General features: G+C 48.2%; 1 protein-coding gene across 1 annotated transcript in view; it reads left to right on the forward strand.

Annotated features, from left to right (window-relative positions):
* The window catches only part of DHX57 (DExH-box helicase 57), a 295,697-nt gene that overhangs the window by 157,028 nt on the left and 113,726 nt on the right, over positions 1-24,943 (forward strand). Inside the window, exon 18 of the mRNA XM_082251986.1 lies at positions 551-646. Coding sequence (XP_082108112.1) covers positions 551-646 — 96 coding nt within the window. The remainder of the gene's footprint in view (positions 1-550; positions 647-24,943) is intronic.

The raw sequence follows: 24,943 nt of genomic DNA on the forward strand, positions 1-24,943 counted from the left end.
TATTTTTCTTCTGACACTGCTTCCAACTAAACTGAATGCCTATAACAGAGTGTGGGAGTATATCCCCTGGGACTGACCTATAGGCGTGGTAAAGCTTTTTCCTGCCTAGTGTCCTATTCCTGTAGGGGGCAGCATAACCCAAGGGTTAAGAAGATTCTGGAGCTGTGTCCATCAATGAACATCAGAGAAAAGTATTTTACGGTAAGACAAAAATCCAAATTTGTGTATGTGAATGAGATGGCCATTTAGGGATCGCTCACATGAATTGTGCTTGAAAAATCATGCATTAACATGCATGAATTTTGAGATCTATCATCATCTTTTTGAAAAAAACCATAAATGTAACGGAAATAGAAAATGCTAGTAAACTTAATATGAAGTATGCAAGACCTTTTTTCCAGCTTCAACAAAATATGGTGTGAATACATCTTACTGAAAATATTGGATTTTTGTTATGAGCATTCATGTTTAACAGTTAAAACAAAGTAAACAAAAAAATGCATGACAAAACATTTTATGCAAATTAATATTTACTCTGATTTGTGTTTAGGTGTGTCCCTGGGATAAAAAGGATGAGGCCAACCAAAAAAAGAAAGAATTTGCTGTAGCAAGCAGTGATCATTTGGCTCTTCTTCAAGCATATAAGGTAAACCTCTCAACATGGATGAGATGGCAGTGATGAGAAAACTGCTAATTTACCACTTACTATAGTAAGGCCTTTTACATTGTCTTAAGCCGGCCATAGATGGGTCAAATTTTGTCCGGATAAGCAGGGGCAGGTCAAGATTTGATCCATCTGTGAGCAGGCTGGTTGTACCCAGGTCAAACCATTGATCAACTTGAGTGCAACCAGCTTGTTGGATTTTGTACCTGTAAATACTCCCGACTCGCTGCCGGCAGAACACATTAGGGCTGCGGGAGAGATTCCCCCCCATCAACACTGACTGTGTCGATAAGGGAATCAAGTGATTTTCTTTCCTTCCACCTGAAAAGAAAATCAAATCACCTTTGGGCTGCTTTAGCGATGCAACAAAATGACAACCACTGGCTCTTGCCTTAACCCACGTTTCTCACACATTACAGTGTGTTAGTAAACACTGCACAAATGCCACCTCCTGGTTTTCAGTTTTTTTTGTTCACAATGGGAAGGTAATGCTTCAAAAATGTGCGCTGAATGTGTCTAAAACACTGTAGGTGTCTTTTGCTACATTGCACTTGAACTCAATAGAGGTGGCAGGTTGCAGCAAAGTCTAAAAATTGTGGCATAACCTACAATTCTTGGCCCTAACATTCTGGTGTATACGGTCCCATCCACCTGACATTGTTTTTTTTTTTAACAGAAAAGTTTTATTTATTTGCAAAACAAGGGACATACAGAACAAGGTACATCCAAACCAAAACAAAACCCAACTTTGGGGTTATCAAGTCAAAAGGCATTTAGAACAACAGTGCTTAGCGAGTCACAAAAGAGTAACAGGACTCTAGTACAACAAGTAGTACAATTCCACGTGTCACAGTGCTGAAAAGGGAGAATGGAAGGGGGGGGGGGGGAAATAAAAGGGGTGTCACTCAAAAATTACAGAATAGACAGTGCATGGAAACCAAAAAGACAAATGAGTAGAAGGGGGGGAGGGGGGAGGGGAGGGGCTAGACAAAGACAGGCATGGAGCCTGGAGGGCAGAACACCCGTCACCGGCAAGGGGGGTTTAACAAGCCAGCCAGGGCTCCCATATCTTATCAAACTTTTTGGGACATTTTCTGGACATGTAAGGTAGTTTATAAAGAGGAAGGGCCGCATCAACCACCTTCCTCCATTGGGACACAGTAGGCGGGTCAGCCTTCCTCCATTGGGTAAGTATGGTCTTCCTGGCATAAAAAGCAGCATAAAAATAAGGAGCTTAGCATGTTTCCAGGCAGGGAGGTCATCAGCAATGCCCAGGAGGAGAACCTTAGGATCCAGTGAGACATCCAAGGTCATCATGACGGACAGCTCCCCTGCGACCACCCTCCAGAAGTCCTGGACCAGAGGGCATGACCAAACTACATGTATGAAGGAGCCTAAAGCCGTCTGGCATTTGAGACAACGATCAGACCTAGTGGGATATATCCTTGCCAGCTTTTGCGGGGTATAGTAAACTCTGTGTAGGAAGCGGAATTGGGTGTAACGATCCCTAGCCGATATGACCAGTGGAATATAGTTCCGCAGGCCTTCCTCCCAGTCATCTGTCGTCAGAGAGGGTATATCCTCCTGCCAGGCGCCAAAGAGTCCATTGGGTAAGTATGGTCTTCCTGGCATAAAAAGCAGCATAAAAATAAGGAGCTTAGCATGTTTCCCAGCAGGGAGGTCATCAGCAATGCCCAGGAGGAGAACCTTAGGATCCAGTGAGACATCCAAGGTCATCATGACGGACAGCTCCCCTGCGACCACCCTCCAGAAGTCCTGGACCAGAGGGCATGACCAAACTACATGTATGAAGGAGCCTAAAGCCGTCTGGCATTTGGGACAACGATCAGACCTAGTGGGATATATCCTTGCCAGCTTTTGCGGGGAATAGTAAACTCTGTGTAGGAAGCGGAATTGGGTGTAACGATCCCTAGCCGATATGACCAGTGGAATATAGTTCCGCAGGCCTTCCTCCCAGTCATCTGTCGTCAGAGAGGGTATATCCTCCTGCCAGGCGCCAAAGAGTCGGGTCAAGGCTACAGGGTCATAGGTCAAGATCCTAAGGTATATTGAGGAAAGCAACCTATCTGCATTTTTGGAGATAAGGAAGCGTTCCACCGTGTGTGTAGTCACCTGGGGTGGAGTGGGAAATTGCTTTGAGAACGCGTGTCTGAGCTGGAGGAAGCGAAAGAACATAGAGGGAGGCATAGCAAAGGTGGATTTAAGGTCATCAAAAGAGCGCAAATTATCCTCCGGCATGCTCCAGTTTCTTGATTCCATACCCGGCCCAGAGGGCTGGGTCGGGGATGGAATAGAAGTGAGGCAGACAAGGGTTACCCCAAAGAGGAGTATGGGGGGAGATATCCCCGCGGCCCGAAACCGCCTCCGACACCTGCCTCCAGCCCGCAACTGTGGTTCGCATTGGGGTAGCCACGATAGGGTGTGCCTTAGGTCCCCTAAACACCAGGTTACTGAGCGCTGCGTAAGAACCCAGGATAGCCGCCTCGAGGTTAACCGCAGGGTTGGAACGAAGTTGGGCAAACCACCATCTCACTGTCACCAAGACCGCCGCCCAGTAGTACTGGCGGAATGAAGGCAATGCCAGACCCCCTTGCGAGAGTGGCAATTGGAGAGTATGTTTCGCAATGCGCGGGACGGAGCCCGACCAAATAAAGGCAGACAATACCGTGTCTAATTTACGAAAGAAAGACAGGGGGATGAGGACCGGGTGTTCCGGAAAATGTAAAGGAACTTTGGGAGAAAGGTCATCTTAATATGATTAATTCTACCCACAGGGGAGATCGGGAGCGTCTTCCAAGCCTGACAGCGATGTATAAGTTGTTGGAGTACAGGGTATAAATTGTCAGCCAGGTAGAAGGAGAGATCCCTTTGTACATCAATCCCCAGGTATCTAAATTTCGGGACCCAAGACAATGGGAGGGAGGGCAAAGAGGGCGGCAGTGTTGGCGACAGCGAGAACAGTAGAGACTTATTCCAGTTAATCGGAACTCCTGAAAATCTACCAAAGCTATCTATAGTCTCAAGGGCAGCTCTAAGTGAGTCCTCAGCATCAGGGAGGTATAGCAGTGTGTCGTCTGCGTAGAGGGAAATCTTTTCTAGAAGGGGACCCACGGGATCCCCGCAATAGAGGGGAGGGCTCTAATCAGAATAGCGAGGGGTTCTAGTGCCAGAGCAAACAGGGAGGGAGAGAGTGGACACCCCTGCCTGGTTTCCCTGCCCAGCGCAAAAGGGGTTGAGAGAATGCCATTCGTCCTCACCCGGGCCGTGGGGCTACTATAAAGCAGCTGGATCTAGGAAATAAATTTGTCACCTACCCCGAAGCAGCGAAGCACCCGCCATAGGAAGCCTCACTCCACGGAGTCAAAGGCTTTTTCAGCATCCAATGAGGCCACTAATCCCTTAGAAGCAGTGTCACCTATATATGCCAGATTGGTAAAGAGGCGGCGAAGATTGATGTCCGTGCCCTTGCCCGGCATAAAGCCAGTTTGGTCCCCATGTATTAGGGATAGAATTACCGAGTTCAGGAGATTAGCCAGGAGTTTTGGGAATATCTTGGCATCAACATTGAGCAAGGAAATCGGCCTGTAGGACCCGCACAATTCAAGATCCTTGCCGGGCTAAGGCACAACCACAATCACCACCTCCGGCATGGACTGGGGAAGGGTGCCCAAATCAGCCACCTCATTCACCAGGCCATGAAAGTGGGACAGAAAAATATCTTCATTGGCTTTAAAGAACTCCGATGGGAGCCCATCGGGGCCGGGGGTTTTGCACGTCTGTAAGGAACCTATCACCGTCCGGACCTCCTTCAAAGTAAAGGGGGCCTCCAAGCGTCTTGCAGCGTCAGTAGAGAGCTCAGGGAAGTCCATGAGGGAGAGGTAGGAGTCCAGCTCAGCGGCAGTGTATTCCACCCTTGAGGAGTAGAGCTGTGCATAAAACTTAGTGAATCGGTCGTTAATCTGAGTAGGGTCTGAGAAAAGAGAACCGTCCCTCCTCCGTGCTATGTGGGCAGTGGTCCTTGCGTGTTCTGGACAACCACGCCAACAGCCTACCTGCCCGCTCGCCCTGTTCAAAGATACGCTGCGTTTGGGACAGAACTAATTTTTTGCAGGAGGTAGTGCGGAGCAGGGCAATCTCCTTTGTAGGTTGTCATCAGGGTACAATAGGTCTCCCTATCACCGGTAGCCACATACTCCGCTTCCTGTGGCTGGGCCTTGGGCTCCAGGGAAGACTCTTTACGAGTCCTTCGTATAGCCATTTGGTATTGACCCCTAGCATAGGCCTTGAAGGCATCCCAGGTCGGGGCTGAGTCTGCAGTGCCTTTGTTGTGTACCCAAAAATCCAGGTGGTCAGACGTCACCCTAGGGGCCACCCTCTCATCCGTCACCCAGAACCGAGACAGCCACCAAAGGCATAACCAAGGAAGCGTGTCCGTGCCGAGCTTCAGGAGCACAGGAGCATGGTCCGAAATACCCCTAGGGAGGATGGAGGCCTCAAGGGTGAGTGCTAGGAGGGGGTTGCTAACCAACATGAGGTCTATACGGGAGAGAGTGGCAGAACGGCAGGTGAACTGCCTCTCACGGGGGTGTTTCCACCACCAGACATCCCAGAGGCCATATACTTCAGCCCAATGGGAGAGAGGGGAGTCCACCGCCGGGTCAGCCCCCATTTTGTCCACAGATGGTACCGGGGACATGTTTAAAATCACCTGCCAGCAACACAAGGGCAGAAGGGTCAATGTATGGAGAAGAGACATGTTAGCCGGGGGAGGATTGTAAATCCCCACAATAACCATTTCAAGCCTCTCACACTTAGCATGCAAAACAACATATTTACCCCCGGGGTCCAGGTGGAGATCCAGTAGGAAAAACTGTAGGGGTTTATGAATGAGGATACTGACACCTCTCGAATAGGAAGAATAGGTGGAGTGATAATGGGAGCCCACAAGGAGTTTGCTACCCACCAGGTGGGTTTCCTGCAAAATGCAGACATGAGGGCGGTACTTCTTTAGGTATTCAAACATAAGAGATTGTTTAAATTTAGAGTTAAGGCCCCGGACGTTCAGGAAACAATGACTAGGGGGGCCATGGCAGCAGGAAGAAAAGTATCAGGAGGTCACGGATCTCCACCCAAACCCCGGGACCAGTGGCAAAACAGGGAAGGGCAAACCATACAGCACCAGAGAGCAGTAAAAGCAAGAGGGGGTAGCTCAAAGCACATAAGAGCAACCCAGGAGGTAATCGTTGTAAAAGGAGAGCCCACAGTAAGCAGTACATCATGATAAACCCCAACAGAAAAAACAGATAAAACAAACCCGCCCCCCACCCCACGCAACCCCCCAAATCTGGGTGCGCTCTATAGCCCCAAACCAGGATGGCAACTGCCATATGGGGGAATGAACAGTGGCACCCCAAAGGGTGATGTAAGGCCAAGTTCCAGAGTCCAGGCCCCTACGTGGATCGCCATGGAGAATGGGAAGACAGCGGATACACGGTCCCTGCAGAAAAGTGGTTCTCCCGGAAGGGTCCGGGGGCACAAATCTTGATTGTAGGTAACATCAGAGAAGTATTAACAGTGAACAATGAATCCAGGAACAGGTCCAAGCCAGGATGGCAGGATTACAAAGGGCAAGCCTGGAAAACACCGACAGGAGGGCCAGCAGAGCAGGTCGCTGCAGTCAGGACAGAAAAACCAGTCTACGGCAAAGCTACAGCAGGTCCCCCAACTGAGTAAACAACGGGTGGCAAAGGAGGGATGGATCAGGTCCTAGGGAGGGTTTCAATCCAGCGTGAGGCCTCGTCTGGCGAGGTAAAGAAACGGACAGACTCCCCATCTTGCACCCATAGTCGAGCAGGGAAAAGCATGCTATATTTTATCTTCCTGTTCCGGAGATCAAGCTTAACATGATCAAAAGAGCGGCGGAGCCGTTGTGTGTCCACAGAATAGTCAGGGAAGATCATGAGTTTAGCCGCCTCAAAGTGTAGGGAGTCCAACCTACTAGCCTCCCGCAGGACCAACGTGCGTGGCGGGGATCCGGGGGGCCCACGGGCCGCTGGCATTCTGTGCGCCCTCTCCACTACAAAGAAGGGGGAGAACTGTGCCTGAAGGAGGAGGGAGCGCAGGAGGCGCTCTGTGAAGGACGTAGGGTCTGGGCCCTCAGCCCCCACAGGGAGGCCAACCACCCGGAGGTTATTCCGCCTGTTCCTATTTTCTGCATCCTCTTCCCTGGACTCCAAAGCCTTAACCTTGATTTTTAGGGTGTGTAAGATGCCATGATGGTCATGAAGAGTGTCCTCTGCCTCCCCCACCCTGCGCTTCACCTCTGACATGCGGGTGCGGAACTTGTCCATGTCCTTCCGCAGGAGGCCAATGTCTGATTGTAAGGAGTCAATCTTACCCGTGAGGGTAGCTTGGCAGGTGTTGATGGCCTGCATGAGAGCCGCAAAGTTGTCAGAGTCCCGTTGAGCCGGGTCCCCTCCGTCCGTCTGGGACGCCATGTTGGAGCGTCCGGCGGGAAGAGCCTTGTGCACGGCGGAGGAGGAGGATTTACCGGACTTCGGGTGGTGAGAGGACCGGGAACTGCGGCGCATCACCGTCACGGCCACAGCACGTCGGCAGAGCAGCTTCAGAGGGTGGGTAGGTGCAGGGACCAGGTAAGCAGCGGCTATCCGCACAGAGCTCTCCTAATTAGCGTCCGCTCCGGTGGTAATCTTGGACACGCCCCACCTGACATTGGTTTAATTAGGTAACACATTGGCGTTGAAAACACAAGCAAAATGCTTGTACATCACAGGATACAGTACATGACTACCTCTGCTACTACCTACAGGTGAATGCACACTGGCCTAAAAACAGCAGGCAACCCCACCCAGCACACCCTCAATTTTGTGCTAGTGTCCTTAGGGGATAGTGATGGATGTGCCTCTTACCATCAAGTAGGCATCATTACAGAAAAACTTTGATAAAATAGGGAGTTGGGCAGCAACATGGCAGATGAAGTTTAATATTGATAAACGTAAGTTATACACTCTCTAATATCATGCATTGAAAATGGCATACATTCAAGAGATGATGATCAATAATTCTATCCTTTTCCAAAAATTGGTTCTGGAATATGCAGTTAAGTTTTGGCCACTATTTAAAAGATGTTGAAATTGAAAGAGTTCAGCAAAGGGCAACAAAATGAATAAGGGGGAAGGAGGACCTTGGTTATAACGATTGTTTACATACTTTGCATTGCAAAAGTATTCGGCCCCTTGAACTTTTCGACCTTTTACCACATTTCAGGCTTCAAACATAAAGATATTAAACTGTAATTTTTTGTGAAGAATCAACAAGTGGGACACAATCATGAAGTGGAACGAAATTTATTGGATATTTCAAACTTTTTTAACAAATAAAAAACTGAAAAATTGGGCATGCAAAATTATTCAGCCCCTTTACTTTCAGTGCAGCAAACTCTCTCCAGAAGTTCAGTGAGGATCTCTGAATGATCCAATGTTGACCTAAATGACTAATGATGATAAAAAGAATCCACCTGTGTGTAATCAAGTCTCCGTATAAATGCACCTGCACTGTGATAGTCACAGAGGTCCGTTTAAAGTGCAGAGAGCATCATGAAGAACAAGGAACACACCAGGCAGGTCCGAGATACTGTTGTGGAGAAGTTAAAATCCGGATTTGGATACAAAAAGATTTCCCAAGCTTTAAACTTATCAAGGAGTACTGTGCAAACGATAATATTGAAATGGAAGGAGTATCAGACCACTGCAAATCTACGAAGACCTGGCCGTCCCTCTAAACTTTCAGCTCATACAAGGAGAAGACTGATCAGAGATGCAGCCAAGAGGCCCATGATCACTCTGGATGAACTGCAGAGATCTACAGCTGAGGTGGGAGACTCTGTCCATAGGACAACAATTAGTCGTATACTGCACAAATCTGGCCTTTATGGAAGAGTGTCAAGAAGAAAGCCATTTCTTAAAGATATCCATAAAAAGTGTAGTTTAAAGTTTGCCACAAGCCACCTGGGAGACACACCAAACATGTGGAAGAATGTGCTCTGGTCAGATGAAACCAAAATCGAACTTTTTGGCAACAATGCAAAACGTTATGTTTGGCGTAAAAGCAACACAGCTCATCACTCTGAACACACCATCCCCACTGTCAAACATGGTGGTGGCAGAATCATGGTTTGGGCCTGCTTTTCTTCAGCAGGGACAGGGAAGATGGTTAAAATTGATGGGAAGATGGATGGAGCCAAATACAGGACCATTCTGGAAGAAAACCTGATGGAGTCTGCAAAAGACCTGAGACTGTGACGGAGATTTGTCTTCCAACAAGACAATGATCCAAAACATAAAGCAAAATCTACAATGGAATGGTTCACAAATAAACATATCCAGGTGTTAGAATGGCCAAGTCAAAGTCCAGACCTGAATCCAATCGAGAATCTGTGGAAAGAACTGAAAACTGCTGTTCACAAACACTCTCCATCCAACCTCACTGAGCTCGAGCTGTTTTGCAAGGAGGAATGGGCAACAATTTCAGGCTCTCGATGTGCAAAACTGATAGAGACATACCCCAAGCGACTTACAGCTGTAATCGCAGCAAAAGGTGGCGCTACAAAGTATTAACTAAGGGGGCTGAATAATTTTGCACGCCCAATTTTTCAGTTTTTTTATTTGTTAAAAAAGTTTGAAATATCCAATAAATTTCGTTCCATTTCATGATTGTGTCCCTCTTGTTGATTCTTCACAAAAATTACAGTTTTATATCTTTATGTTTGAAGCCTGAAATGTGGCAAAAGGTCGAAAAGTTCAAGGGGGCCGAATACTTTCGCAATGCACTTTAGATTTCAGTTATTCACTGTGGGGAAGAGGCACTTAAGAGAGGATATGATTACAATGTACAAATATATATCAAAGGTGTCTCCAGTAACTATAATAAACTATTTACTCTGGGCTCCCTGAAGAAGTTAGAAGAAAGAAGGTTTAACCTTAGATTTCAGATTGAGTTATTTAGTATTAGAGCAGAATAAATGTGGAAGGACTCTTGGAATTAAAAAAAATAAAAATTCACACACACACATAGGTTGAACTAGATAGACCTGTATTTTTTTCAATCTTAACTAACCTAAATTATGAAGTCTTTTTGGAGATTTCATTCGTTTTTTTTTTTTTTGTTTTTTTTATATTTCTTTATGATTTTCAAAAAATATTGTATACATAATGCATCTACTTGAATAAAAAACAAAACCTGCAAAACCAGTATACATTAACCACTCCCTATAACTGTACCCCCATTTTTACCCTCCCCCCTCCTCATACCCTTCCCCTCCTCATACCCTTCCCACCTTGTGGCAACAACCAGTAAGATCAGAGAAAGAACTGCTTCCCTTTGAACATACAGTCAGGTCCATAAATATTGGGACATTGACACAATTCTAATGATTTGGATTCCAAGGATTTGCAACCAAGTATTAAAAAGTGAAAGTTTGATTTATGATTGTTATTCTGTCCCAATACTTTTGGTCCCTTTAAAAAGTGGGAGGCACATATATAAACTGTTGTAATTCCTACACCGTTCAATATATAAACTGTTGTAATTCCTACACCGTTTACCTGATTTGGATGTAAATACCCTCAAATTAAAGCTGAAAGTCTGCAGTTAAAGCACATCTTGTTTGTTTCTTTTCAAATTAATTGTGGTGGTGTATAGAGCCAAAAAGATTAGAATTGTGTCAATGTCCCAATACTTATGGACCTGACTTTATCTGTGTGTCAGAGGGTGCAAAGAATAGTATTTCTAATCTATATACAATTTTGGTGGCAGTGTCTGATGCTTAAAATATTTTTTTCCAGCAAGAACTCCTCTATGTGGTGTTTTAATAAACTCTTCAGTATCTTCCCAACTATAGAAGTTAAACTATCAGGTCTATAGTTAATTTTAAAGACTTTGATCCATTTTTTAATATAGGCACCACATTGGCCCTACGTCAATCCAGTGGTACTATTTCAGTCCTTAAAGAATCCCTTAACATAGACCAAGGCAGCTGGGTCATGCCCTGCCCCTCCCAGTAATTTCTCATCCCGTTCCACCACATGCCAAATTCTGGCACCTGGGAGACAGCAAAACCATTTGGTTGAGGCGATCCTAGTGAAAATATTATCAGTCCTTCTGATTATAGAATCCCCTATTACCACCAACTGCCTAGATCTGCAATACCTTTACCACCCCTACTAGATGGACTGCTCTCCCAGCTGTTAGAAGTAGCAGTGACATCTAGGGCTGCCTCCTCTGAGCTTGCCACCCCCCACATTTTCGCCTAATCTGTTACGGTGCTCAAACCAAATCCAGTTTTTAACTCCCCACTTAGTTAAATTTCCACTTCTCCAGCAAGCAAAGGGTGAGCAAGCTCAGAGTGAGTACTACAGAAATTTATATAGGCTGCAGGAAGGAAAGAAGAAAAAAAAAAAAAAAGGCTATTTAACCGGTTGCCGACCGCCGCACGACTATATACTGCGGCGGTCAGCCCCGGCCAGGCAGAGTGACGTACCGGTACGTCACTCGCCTGTCACTGACTTGTGAGCCAATTGCGGGCGGTCGCGCGCCCGCCGAGGGGCACGCCCGCCCCGGCTAGTTCACTGACAAGTCAGTGCGTGTGACCGGCGGACCCGATCGTCCACCGGTCACACTACGATCGCTCCGGTGAAGGGAGAAAGGCGGACGGCTTATGTAAACAAGCGGCCTGTCATTCTCCCTGGTGTAAAAATGAAGATCAGACGGTTCTACTATGTAGAACCGTTGATCTCTGTTTTTACACCAATAGCCATGTCCCTTTACAGTTAGAAACACGCCCCTAGGACACACTTAACCCCTCCCTCTCCAATACAGTTAACCCCTTCCCTGCCAGTGTCATTTTTGCAGTAACAGTGCATATGTATAGCACTGATTACTACAGTAATGTCACTGGTAACCCCAAAAGTGTAAAAAATGTCAGTCAAGGGTCCGATCTGTCCGCCGCAATGTCGCAGTACCGCAAAAAAAATCGCAGATCGCCGCCATTACGCGTTAAAAAAAAAAACACCAAAAATGACAAAAATCTTTCCCTTTGTTAGTAAACGCGATAACTTTTGCGCAAACCAATCAAAATACGCTTTTTGCGATTTTTTTTTTACCAAACATATGTAGCATAAAACAAATTGGCCGAAAATGTTAAAAAATTTTGATTTTTAAATTTTTTTGGGGGAATTTCATTTAAAAAAATGTGAAAAATGTTATTTTTGCAAAATTGACGCTCTTTTTTTGTTTATAGCGCATGATCAAAAAATCGCACAGGTGATCAAATACCACCAAAAGAAAGCTCTGTTTGTGGAAAAAAAAGGACGTCAAATTCGTTTAGGTACAGCGTCGCATGACCGCGCAATTGTCCGTTAAATTCACGCAGTAAAAAATCGCAAAAAAACCCCTAGTCATTTAGCAGCCGAATCCTCCGGGGCTTAAGTGGTTAAAAAGTGACAGATAAGATGTTTAAAAAGCTGCAACCAAAGAAACTAAAAATGCAACCACAGCAATCACCAGCAGTCAAAAGCAAAACTGTTTTTCTCCATTCAAATTCTCCACTGTTCAGCTTCCAACCAGCAAAATGTGACAAACAAATGCATTTAATGGTTGTTCTTTGTATACCTATGGGCATTTTTATTATGCAGAATTTTGTAATAAAATATTGTATACATTTTAACAGTTTGTTTTGACTGTCAGAAGAATGACCACTTAACTCTTTCTTTGATAGTGTTGGAGAATTATCCATCCTCTTTTGAAGAGCCCTCCTAGGAATGGACTCAGGGTCCTGGCCTGCCTCAGGCACAGTGGACCACTATATTATTTATTTATATATATATATATATATATATATATATATATATATATATATATATATATATATATATATATATATATATATAGGGGTGAAAGCTACCCCTTCCTGGGGGCTGCCTAAATTCACAAATCTTAACTTTGCACCCACTAAACACACACTGTTTAGTTTACATTATAACTTCTCTTTACATAAATGGATGATGGCACTGTATATATTTTCATTTTAAAAAATATATTTTTTCATAATCTGTATACTGTACAGCTGTCATGTGACTCAGCTTTTTCCCAGTCTCTGTGGGAAAACCTCAGTGGGAGTAACTTCTAATTCTCTGCTGCCAGTCACATAAACATCAAAGCCTTCGGAATACAGAAGAAAAAAACATAATATAAAATAAATGTTTTAAATCGCCATACAAATATGTATTTGAACTAAAATCTTAACATTTTAACATGTTGTGGGCTATCTAGGGGAAGGTTCTTCCAGTCAAAGCCTGTTTCATTCCCCACCTCTACCCTGTGTCTATTGTTTTATGTGCTTAGAATTACAGTAAGGTGAAGCCTCCATTAATCAACATGTAGTATCCTGACCCCATAATATATAGCGGTTTTGTGAGCAAGGAGGAGGGGGTGAGTGGGCTGTCATTTATCCTGAGTGTATACACCCACATCTGTGACTCCATAGTCATGTGGGCTGCACAGATAAGACAAAGGAGGAAATGAACAGCTTAGAAGGGAACTGAAACTGCAGCATGCTCACTAGATGTGGCAATGGCTGGTCTATGCAATTTCAGGCTGCAGTGAGGACACAGACAAGGAGGGAGGGGCAGTAAACAGCAGGATCAACCCGTCTTTTTTTTTTTTTTTGCAGAATACAGATTTGCGACAAAGTGAGTTTGAACAGCATGTATTACAGCATGTACTGACAGTTTTTAGTGATGTGGGTTTGACACTTTTAATGGTTCGTTCAGCAGTATCCTATGGAGCAGTTCTCTAACAAAAAGGAGTTCTGAGCAGTATTCCAGCTATTTCCTACCTGAACAAGATGGGTTGATGCTAAAGATATCTTCTAATCCAGATTATATCCTAGATACGATTATCTCATAGATTCGTGTAGGGAGACACCAATCCTGGCCAACTGGGGAGAGGACAAAAAAGGTGGAAAAACTAGAGTTGTAAAAAGAACAGTCCATATAGAGCTGAGTGCCAAAGATCTTCAGCTCTACGGAGTAAATGTTAATTACCTTGATCAAATCGACTGGTCAACAGCAAATCATCCGTGTCTTGCAATACTTTGCCGACACTGATCATTGCTGAATACACTTCCTCTTAAAATACCCCTCCCACATCGTCGTGCATGTGATGTCACTACGTGTGGGCAGGGGCCGTATCTTCGACCCAGCACTTCCGCCCTCAACAGGCGTCACTTCTAAACTTACTCTTCTCATCGCGTCCAACGTATGACGTTGAGGATGCTATAGAATGACACTATAGAATTCATTCTATAACATGTCGGTATTGCTACTCTGCAACATTATCACAAATATATATAACTGATTTAATTATGTTGTATGTCTGTCTACCTTATGGCTAATTACTTTTAACTATTGAAATAAAATTTGTATGTTTTAAATAATGTTCTGACGTTAAGTTTATTGGCACCTCCAAAGTTTATTGGCACCTCAAAAATCCCCATTTTCTTCCCCTTTGCGGGTTGACTTTCCTGCCTATTCACATTGGGATGTGGTGCAGTTGTCATTCTCCAGGCAACTCTTTCTGTATGGGAGGGATTTTAAAATGATCAATCAGCTGCTGCGTTTGCAGGGCTTTAATGAGGAAAGTGGCAAGGTCTGCATTACTTTAAATGTGATTTCCATTTGGGAGTATTCTAAAGGGGATGCCAAAAATCTGACTTGTTTTTTAGTGCACACTGAACACCATCTGTAAATAGAACGCCTCCAGGTTGCCATATTGTATTGCATTTTACAAAAAATTAGAGAACTGCAGATCGAAAAGGAAAGGTTATTCTTAATAACATTCATTTACAATATGATTTGTGCTGCAATCGTAATATACACACAGTGCTCAGCATAAATGAGTACACCCCAACAAATTTGTCAGAAAACCTTTAGTGTCCTTTCACACAAACGATCCGATCAGATCCACCTATCAGTTTTTTAGGCGGATCTGATCGGATCCTCCATGCATACCTATGGAGCAGTGGATGTCAGCGGAGACCTCTCCGCTGACACCCGCTGTCATCCGCATCCGATCCTGTCCGTGAAATCCGGACGGATGGAAACCCTATTTTACATCTGTCCAGGGGATTGGATTGGATGAGGGCGGACCGCTCTCATCCGAATCCCCATAGAGAGCAGCGGGGCTCTGACACCTTGGAGAGGGAGCTGTCACCTGCCTGCTCAGCGGGGATCAGTGTATCGATCCCCCACTGAGCAGCACGGAGTCCGCCGACGGAGGTGGACCGTGTAAAAGTAGCCTCGCCTTCCTTTCAGAATCAACATTTTCTATGGGACACTATACTGCAAAATACTCCCACAAATGCAGGGCAATTGATTGCAGACAAGATTTATTAATTCCCCCAACCTCCCCCCCCCCCCCCCCAATAAAGTTTTTTTTTCCCCTAACAAGTTCAAAACCATGTGTCAAAAATGAATACACCCCAATGAAAGTCTTAGGAGCAAAGCTTAATTATAGACAACAAAATCCTGATTAACAAGAATTCAACTACAGGTGAGTTCAATTAATCATTAAACAGGTGTCCAGGAGACAGTTAAATAATAGATAATAGAATAGATTCTAAACAGATAAAAGGGCATTGCTTAAAGAAAAAAAACCCTTCCCATGTCATGCTGTCAGTAGTGGAACCACATGGAAGATAAATGCCACAAGGCCTGAGAAAAAATATAATTTCTCTTACGTCCTCTGACAGTTGCCGCCCGATGGTATTAGCCTTCACTAATGGGTAATGGCGCCCTCTGCAGGAGCTTGGCTAGGCAGATAATTCATTATCAGGTTAATATAAAAAAATATTTTTATACCTCAGCACGCCACTAGGGGGCCATCCCTCATCCCAGCCATTATCCAGCACCCAATCTGATCTACCTCAGTTTGAAGCTGCCTAGCGTCAGGAGCAGAGCTAGGTCTTTCCTGCTGAGACCTAGTGTCTTGGCTTTCTTATGTTTTTTTCAAAATGTATATGTTTTTTTTACACAATAGATTTTGTTTTCTCTCACTATCACTAGTTAGTCAGGGATTCCTTTCCTGGAGGACTACAAGTGACTGCAGAGCTGGGCCTCGGACTGGGTATATAGATCCTTATGGAGTCTAACGAGCGTCGCAGGTTACTGGTACGTCCAGGCCTCGCAACGACAGTTCCCCTCCGATTGGGGACGAGCCCGCGGAGCTGCGCATCACTGAGGGTCTCTCCACCTGGATCGCCCGTGAGTTGCCAGCATTCCTTAATGGCTGACGGCAGCCCCACTTAGGGTGGGAAGTCTTCCGTATCTGAGCAGTACCCGCTTCCTGGACTGGTGAGTACTGATACCCCCTTGTCCCTGGGGATGTTTGGGGGGTTGTGGGCCCACTCTTGGGTTATAGCAGGGCTGGTGGTCTCTGTAGGATCCCCCTTCTTGTCGGGTTGTGTTTTTTTCCCTCCCTCCCTGCTCCTGCTGGGAGCGCTGTATGGGGTACTGTGGGGGTCTCCCTGGGGTCCCTGCTGATAGCCAGAAATGTGTTTTTGTACATTCATTTTTGCCACATTTTGTGGCATTCAGATTCTAGGCTCTGTGTAAGACAGCAGCCATGTGGGAATTCTGCCTAGGCTCCCGGTCGGACGCCATCTTGGATGTGGGCAAATGCCTAGTAAGGGCAAGCGGCCATTTTCCCTGTGACTTTTGTCATTGATTTCCATAGGCACCTTTTCTCTGGGCTCGATGGCTGGCCTCTAGTGCTGTGAGATCACTTCCTCTTTCTTTACACTTTCTCCTATGTAAAAAATGTGCTGTGGATTTTTGCTCATTTCTCGGCCATTATTTGACCAAATCGAATTCTTTTTGTGGCTAGTGTGTTTCCTCGAGGGGCTCTTTCAGTTGGTGCAGATTGCGGGGGGGGTCCGCGGGAACCGCCGATTTAAAGGCGTCCCTTTATTCATTTTAAGGCAAAATGGACTCCCAGGACAACAAATTCCGTGCAGGCCTGATAGGGGCTTCGGGTACACCTGAATCCTCCTCCATGGCCTCCTTATCTGCTGCCCTTGCGACTTTGGCGTCTCAGGTGCATTTGCTGATGTCAGAACGCTCCTCCAAAAAACGGCCTATGCCCTCCCAATCCTCTGATTCTGAGCCTGAATTGGTTGCCATGGACGATGGTCCCCTTGAGGGGTCCCGGTCCCCCGCTTCTGAGTGGGAAGAGGAGGAGGAGGAATCTTCCTCCTCGGTAGAGCGGGAAAGTGCAAAAATGGATGCACTCATTAGCGCCTTTAAAGAAGCTCTCATTATTGATGATGAGCCATCCCAGTCCCGTAAGCGGTCTGCTTTTGGGTTCAGCAGACCCCAGAAGTTTGGTCAGGCTTATTCATCCCCTGAGAAATTTCCTGAGATTGTGAATGATCAGTGGCGGTGCATTAAGCACATGTTGGTGGTGCCTAAGTGTTTTTCCATCCGCTATCCTTTCGTGGAGGCAGTGGACAAATGTTGGCCGGTGTCCCCACCAGTGGATCACACTGTCTCTAGGCTGAATAAGTCCACCTTGATGCCAGTGGAGGATTCCCTGGTTTTCAGGGATCCGGCAGATAGGCGGGTAGAGGCTCTCTCCCGTCACATTTATATGGTGGCAGGTTCCCTGTTGAAACCTGTTTTTGCCTCAGCGATGGCCTCTCAGGCACTCACGGTATGGTGCAAGGGGCTTCGTAGCACCCTGGTGGCGGAGTTGGCCTCTCCGACTGCCCTTGCTATGGTGGATCAACTCCTCCAAACTGGGATGTATCTGTGTGACACAGCCTTGGACGAGGCTCCTTTGGTAGCCCGGTTGTCAGCGGTGGGGATTGTGATCCGCCGCATTACCTGGTTGAAGAGCTGGTCAGCTGTCCCCCGATCATCTCAGAGACCTCATGGGGGCGGTGCATGATCTGCTTGCCCAAGGAGTCATTGTACTCGTTCCGTCACGGGAACGGTTTCGCGGGTTTTACTCCAACCTATTCACAGTGCCCAGAAAAGAGGGCAAGGTACATCCGATTCTGGACTTGAAATCTCTGAACCACTTTGTGCGGGTACAGAAGTTCAGGATGGAATCCATCTGGTCGGTGGTGACATCGTTGAGGCCCGGGGACTTCCTGGCGTCCATCGACTTGAAGGATGCATATCTGCACATCCCTATTTTCGAGGGTCATCAGAAATATCTTCTTCGCGGTGGCTGGGGAGCATTACCAATTTGTGGCGTTAACTTTCGGTCTCACTTCGGCTCCCAGAGTTTTCACCAAGGTGTTGGCTCCGGTTCTAGCTTTACTGCATTTATGGGGCGTTGCGGTCCTCGGTTACCTGGATGACCTCTTGTTAAGGTTGAACTCATGTGTGACCTTGGCGAGCAATCTGGCCGTGACGGTTCAGACGCTACGGGATTTCGGGTGGACCATCAATTTTCAGAAGTCAGCACTGACTCCCCCAACTCGTCTCCAGTACCTGGGGATTGTCCTGGATTCCGCTCACTCTCGGGTCTTCCTTCCGGAGGACAAACTCGGGACTTTACGGGAAGAGATCAGGGCTCTCAGGCACAACGATCTCTCCTCCTTGCGGACCTGAATGCGGGTTCTGGGCCTGATGGTTTCGGCCTTCAAAGCAGTTCTATTTGCTCAATTTGACACCAGGACTTTGCAAGCAGAGATCCTGGACAGGTGGAACAGGACGCCTCAGTCCTGGGAAAGGAGAATTTCCTTGAGTTGTCCGGTAAGGTCGGATCTTTTGTGGTGGCTCTAGTCGCCGTCCTTGATGCAGGGCCAGAACTTCCGGCCTCTGTTGTGGACGATTCTCACCATGGATGCCAGCCTGTCGGGCTGGGGAGAAGTTCTGGGCACGCTTTGTGCCCAGGGAACTTGGTCGGCGGGGGAGACCTCGTTGCCTATCGACGTCCTGGAGCTCTGCGGGATAAAGCTTTGTCTGTTCCGGTGGTCATCTCAGCTACAGGGGTGTCTGGTCCGGGTACAGACGGACAATGCCACGGCTGTGGCCTATATCAGTCACCAAGGGGGCACCAGGAGTGCCCGGGTGGCCAAGGAAGTGGCCGAGATCCTGTCTTGGGCCAAATCGCATGTACCGGCGATCTCGGCTGTTCACATTCCGGGTGTGAAAAACTGGCAGGCAGACTATCTGAGTCGCCAGACTTTGGACCAGGGGGAATGGTCCCTGCATCCGGAGGTATTTCGCCCGGTGGGGGACACCGGACGTGGATCTATTCGCGTCCTGTCTCAACAAAAAGGTGAAAAGGTTCGTGACCAGAACCCGCGATCCTCTAGCGGACGCCGCAGATGCGTTGGTGGTGCCTTGGCACCGCTATCGGCTGATTTATGCCTTTCCTCTGATTCAACTGCTGTCTAGGTTCCTCTGCAGGGTGGCGTCGGAACAGATGTCAGTCATTCTAGTGGCCCCGGACTGGCCTCGAAGGTCCAGGTACGCAGACATCGTTCAGATGGTCGTCGAACCTCCCTGGCGTCTTCTGCTGAGAGATGATCTTCTGTCTCAAGTACCGATCTTCCATCCTGCTTTAACGGCGTGGCTGTTGAAAGCCAGGTCCTGAGGGATAGAGGTCTTCCACAGGCGGTCATCCCTACCATTTTGAAGGCTCTTAAAGCCACTTCCAGAAAGATTTATCACCGCACCTGGAAAGCGTATATCGCTTGGTGCGAATTGCAGGGTCTTCATCCTCATTCCTTCTCGGTGGCGAGGGTTTTGGCCTTCCTGCAGAAGGGCGTGGATCAGCGTCTCGCGCTGACTACGGTCAAGGGTCAATTGTCAGCCTTGGCCATCTTTTTTCAGTGACCTTTGGCGTTGCATTCCTTGGTCTGCACCTTCATTCAGGGGGTGTGGCATTTGGCTCCCCCGAGGAGAGCTCCTTTGCCTCCCTGGGATCTGAATTTAGTTTTGTCTGTGTTACAACAACCTCCCTTCGAGAACATCAGGGAGGTTCCTGTGTTGTCACAGAAGGTTGCCTTTCTGGTTGCCATCACTTTGGCTCGCAGAGTATCCGAATTGGCGGCTTTGTCCTGCCGTTCTCCGTATCTGGTCATTCATAGCGATAAGGTGGTTCTGCGACCGAATCAGTCGTTTCTTCCCAAGGTGGTTTCTGCGTTGCATCTCAATGAGGATATAATTTTGCCTTCACTGTGTGCGCGGCCTAAGCCTCCCCAGGGGTTTGCCTTGCACTCCCTGGATGTGGTCCGGGCGGTCATGGTTTACCTGTTACTATTAGTGCCTCTTGGGCTTTTCGCCATCAGGCTTCTGTGGCTCAGGTGTGCAAGGCGGCGACTTGGTCGTCCGTGCACACTTTATCAAAGTTTTACAAACTTGATGTTTTGGCATCTTCGGTTGCTTCCTTTGGTCGCAAAGTTTTGAGTGCGGCAGTTGTGTAAGGGGACATTGTTTTTACTGTCCCTCCTTATTGGGTTATTTTTTCTGGGTTTGTTCCAGTTTTTTTCCTGTTGACTCAGATTATTACTGGCCCTGTTGTTGGCATTACCTTCTAGGTTGGTTGCAATTCTTCCCACCCCTCATACCTGCACTGCTTTGGGACGTCCCATTAGTGAAGGCTAATGCCATCGGGCGGCGGCTGTCAGAGGACATAAGAAAAAATAGAATTTTTGTAAGAACTTACCATAAAATTATTTTCTCTGAGTCCTCTAACAGTCGCTGCCCCCGCCCCTCTGGTTGTTGGATCTGGGGGTTGTTGCCTTCCGGTACTGCTTGCTGCAAACTGAGGTATATCAGATTGGGTGCTGGATAATGGCTGAGGGATGGCCCCCTAGTGGCGTGATGATGTATAAAAAGTTTTTTTGTATTAACCTGATAATGAATTATCTGCCTAGCCAAGCTCCTGCAGAAGGCGACATTACCCATTAGTGAAGGCTAATACCATCGGGCAGCGACTGTCAGGACTCAGAGAAAATCATTTTATGGTAAGTTCTTACAAAAATTCTATTTCTCTTACGTCCTCCGACAGTCGCCGCCTCTTCATATTCGTCACATATGGGGGGTATTAGACTTTGCTCCGAAGGAGTAGCTAGGCAACAGAATATGTTAACATTAAAGCTTTTAACATATCCCACCCTCAAGGGGTGGTCCCCTCAGTCAATACCCTCCTACTTCCTGCAACCATATCTCAGTTTTAATGTCTAGCTTGTCAGGAGTGGCTGGCTCTCTCTGTGCTGGGGCTTTCTGCCCCAGACTCTTTCTTCTTTTTTGATTTTTTGTTTGAGTTTTCTCTCTACCTTTACTTAGCTGTTCTTTTTGTCAGCGTTAGTTAGTTCTTCGGATGAAGAGGATCATGCGGGCTGGGTCTCGGGCTGATCCCCCTGGTCGCAGGTCGTGGGTCAGTGGCTTCCCAGCCTGCCATCGAGCGTTCAGCCAGGTAACGCTCCTGGCACAGTGAACGACCCATCCCTGTTCGGTGCAGGGATGATTGGTGAGGTGGCTACCTCACTGGACGCTGTGCGGTTTCTTAACCCCCATTCTGTGCGTCTTGTATGCGACTCTCCCTGCCTCATGTGCAGCGGCTTGTTCGCCTGTGCGGGTCCCCCACACCATTGTGAGGTAAGTGTATTTATGTGGGGACCTGTCTGTCTGGGGGGGTGTCAGTCTGGGACTGTGTAACCTGCCTCTGTTCACGCTGTTTGTCTCCCTATCTCTCGGCTGCATGCTGTGGGCTGCAAGGGGGGGGGGGAGCTGTGTGACACTGTGTGTGTCAGCCTTGTCAGTGTGAGAAGCTGTGTGCTGTGGGGCATGTTTTGTGGCATGTTTGGGCATTATACAGCGATCGCTGCGGCGATCTGACATGTGTTTTTATACATGGATGACATGTGTGCATTACTGTACTGTGGAGCGGCGGTTTCGGCGCCAAACGGCGCCATTTTGCCTACACTCGCTCCGGCCGCATGTTCTACATGCATGGCGGCCATTTTCTTGTAGCCTCCCATAGGCTTTCATAGAGCGCCCTGGCAGCATCACTTCCTCTTCTCCAGGAACATCGATCGAGGCAGCAGCAGCGGCGAGGGTCTCCTCAGGTTTTATCCTTCTGTTCTTGCTATCCATTGCCTGTGTTAAGTTTAATATTCCCTGTGGGGGTCTCATTGTGCTTGTGTGGGTGCGGTGGGCTGCGCTCGCCGCGCTTGATTAAAGGGGCAGTTAACCCTTTATTATCCGGCATTTGTTATAGGGGCAATGGATTCTCAGGAGGGCAAATTTCCTACCGCCTTGGTGGAAAGCCAGGGGACCGCTGTTTCCCCCCCAGGGGGGGATTTAGCCACTATTGTGGCTGGCCTTGCTGCTCAGGTGCAGATGCTGGTGGCTGCTCAATCTACTAAAAGACCCAGAGTTGCTCTTTCCTCTGATTCTGAGGGTGAAGGTGATGGGGCTGTTATGGCAGGGGCCTCCTTATCGGGGTCCCGCTCCTCCCTGGATCTAGTGGGGTCCGAGGTGGAGGCTGAAGTTGAAGGGGTTGATAATTCTCCCCCTGGCTCGCCTGAAGAGCTTGCAATCATGGATGAATTGATTGCTTCCATAAAGCAAACGCTGCGTTTGCAGGATGAAGTGTGTCCCCCCGCTGCCTTGGCGGCTTATGGGACGCAGAGAAAACGCAGGACGCCGCAGGTTTTTCCCTGCAATGATGATTTTCAGCGCGCTGTTAAGGAACAATGGCGCAATCTGCGCAAACCTTTTGCTGTACCAAGTAGGTTCAAGCTGCGTTATCCTTTCTCGCCTTCCACTGATGAAAGGTGGTGTGTGCCTCCCCCAGTGGATCACGCAATTGCGGTTTTAAACAAGTCCACTGCGATTCCTGCAGAGGATTCCCCTGTGTTCTGTGATGCCACGGATAGGAGATTGGAGTCTCTTGCCCGTCATACTTATTCTGTTACGGGTTCTATGCTTAAGGCTCTGTTTGCTTCTCTCATGGCGGCCCAGGCGATCGCAAGTTGGACGCAGATGCTTAGGCGCGTCCTAGTGGACGATTCGGCCTCGCCGGCGACCCTGGATATGGTGGATCAAATCCACCAGGGTGTCATGTATCTGTGTGATGCGGACTTGGACCTAGTTCCGTTGGCTGCACGTGTGCACAGCGTGGCGGTGTTGTCTCGCCGCCTGGTTTGGTTGAAATGTTGGTCGGTGGACCAGTCTTCACGTAAGACCTTAGCCAATCTGCCTTATGATGGGTTTTGCCTTTTTGGGGAGTCCTTGGATGTGTTGATTAAGGGGATCACCGGTGGTAAGAGCACTCTCTTGCCCCATTTCCCCAAGGCTAAGGGGGCTTCTGGGAAGAAGCATGCTAATTTTCGGCCCCCTCAGGGGTCCTTTCGTGCCTTTCGGCCGCACTACAAGGGCAAGCCGTTCAAAGGTCAAGGCTCTCAGAAGAAGCCCTGGTCTGGTAAACAGAAGTCCGGTCAATCCGGATCCGCAGCCCATAACAGTGCGGCCTGAAGGGGCGCCCTCACCCAGTTTTGGGGTGGGGGGACGCTTGCTCGGTTTTCTTCAGCCCTGGTTGGCCCGTGTGCGGGACAGATGGGTTCAGGAGATCGTTCAAACTGGTTACAAGATCGAGTTTCTCTCTCGGCCGGAGAGCAGATTTTTTCCCTCAAATCTTCAACTGTCTCCAGAGCGTTTGCGGGACCTGCACCTGGCGGTGCGGGACCTGTGGGCTCAGGGAGTGGTGGTTCCGGTGCCTCATCGGGACAGATTTCGGGGGTTTTATTCCAATCTGTTCACCGTGCCCAGAAAGGAGGGCAAGGTTCGTCCAATTCTGGACTTGAAGGCTCTGAACCGCTCTGTGCGGGTTCGCAAGTTCCGCATGGAATCCCTGCGGTCGGTGGTGGCTGCCCTGGTTCCGGGGGAATTCATGGCCTCCATCGATTTGAAGGATGCGTATCTTCACATCCCCATTTTCGAGGGTCACCAGAGGTACCTTCGATTTACCATTGCGGAGGATCACTACCAGTTCGTGGCGTTGCCTTTTGGTCTCGCCTCGGCTCCGCGGGTCTTCACCAAGGTGCTTGCACTGGTTCTGGCATTGTTGAGGGCCCAGGGAATTTCTGTCCTGGGGTATCTGGACGACATTCTGGTTCGGTCTGCGACCAGCCAGGGTCTGGAGGAGGACCTGTCTGTCACGATGCAAACTCTACAGGAGTTTGGTTGGACGATAAATTTTCCAAAGTCAACGCTGAGTCCGTCGGTTCGTCTTCCCTACCTGGGAATGATTCTGGACTCGGTACAGGCGAAGGTCTTCCTGCCGGAAGACAAACTCAGAACTCTTCAGGAGGAAGTCAGGTCCCTCAGGGACGTTCCGCACTCGTCTCTAAGGACGTGCATGACATGTCTGGGATTGATGGTCTCGGCCTTCGAGGCGATTCCCTTCGCCCAGTTTCACACGCGGGGTCTCCAAGCGGAGATCCTGTCCATGTGGGACGGGCGACCTCAGTCTCTGGATCTTCAAATCTCGTTGAGTCATCGCACCAGAAGAGACCTTCTGTGGTGGCTACAGTCCCCGATGGTGTCCGGGGGCAAGTCGTTTCGTCCTATCTCGTGGACGGTAATCACCACGGATGCCAGTCGGGCTGGGGTGGTGTTCTGGGCGTTCTGTCCGCCCAGGGGACTTGGTCGGAGGGGGAGTCCTCCCTTCCGATCAACATTCTGGAATTGCGTGCGATAAATCTCTGTCTTCATCGCTGGACGGACCGGCTGCGGGGCTGCCCGGTTCGGGTGCAGACGGACAATGCCACGGCGGTGGCCTACATCAACCACCAAGGGGGCACCAGGAGTGCCCGAGCGGCTCGAGAAGTGGCCGACATTCTGACTTGGGCCGAGACTCATGTCCCGGCGATGACGGCGGTTCACATTCCGGGGGTGGAGAACTGGCAGGCGGACTATCTGAGTCGCCAGACCCTGGATCAGGGGGAATGGTCTCTCCACCCGACTGTCTTCCAGATGTTGTGCGCGAAGTGGGGTCTTCCAGATGTGGACCTGTTCGCGTCTCGTCTCAACAACAAGGTGAGAGGGTTCGTGGCAAGGACGCGCGACCCTCGGGCAGACGCGTCGGACGCGTTATTGGCCCCGTGGCATCAGTACAGGCTGATGTACGCGTTTCCACCGATTCAGTTGCTGTCCAGGT

Source organism: Pelophylax lessonae, assembly GCF_965119305.1.
Source record: "Pelophylax lessonae genome assembly, chromosome: 3".
NCBI classification, from domain to species: Eukaryota; Metazoa; Chordata; class Amphibia; order Anura; family Ranidae; genus Pelophylax; species Pelophylax lessonae.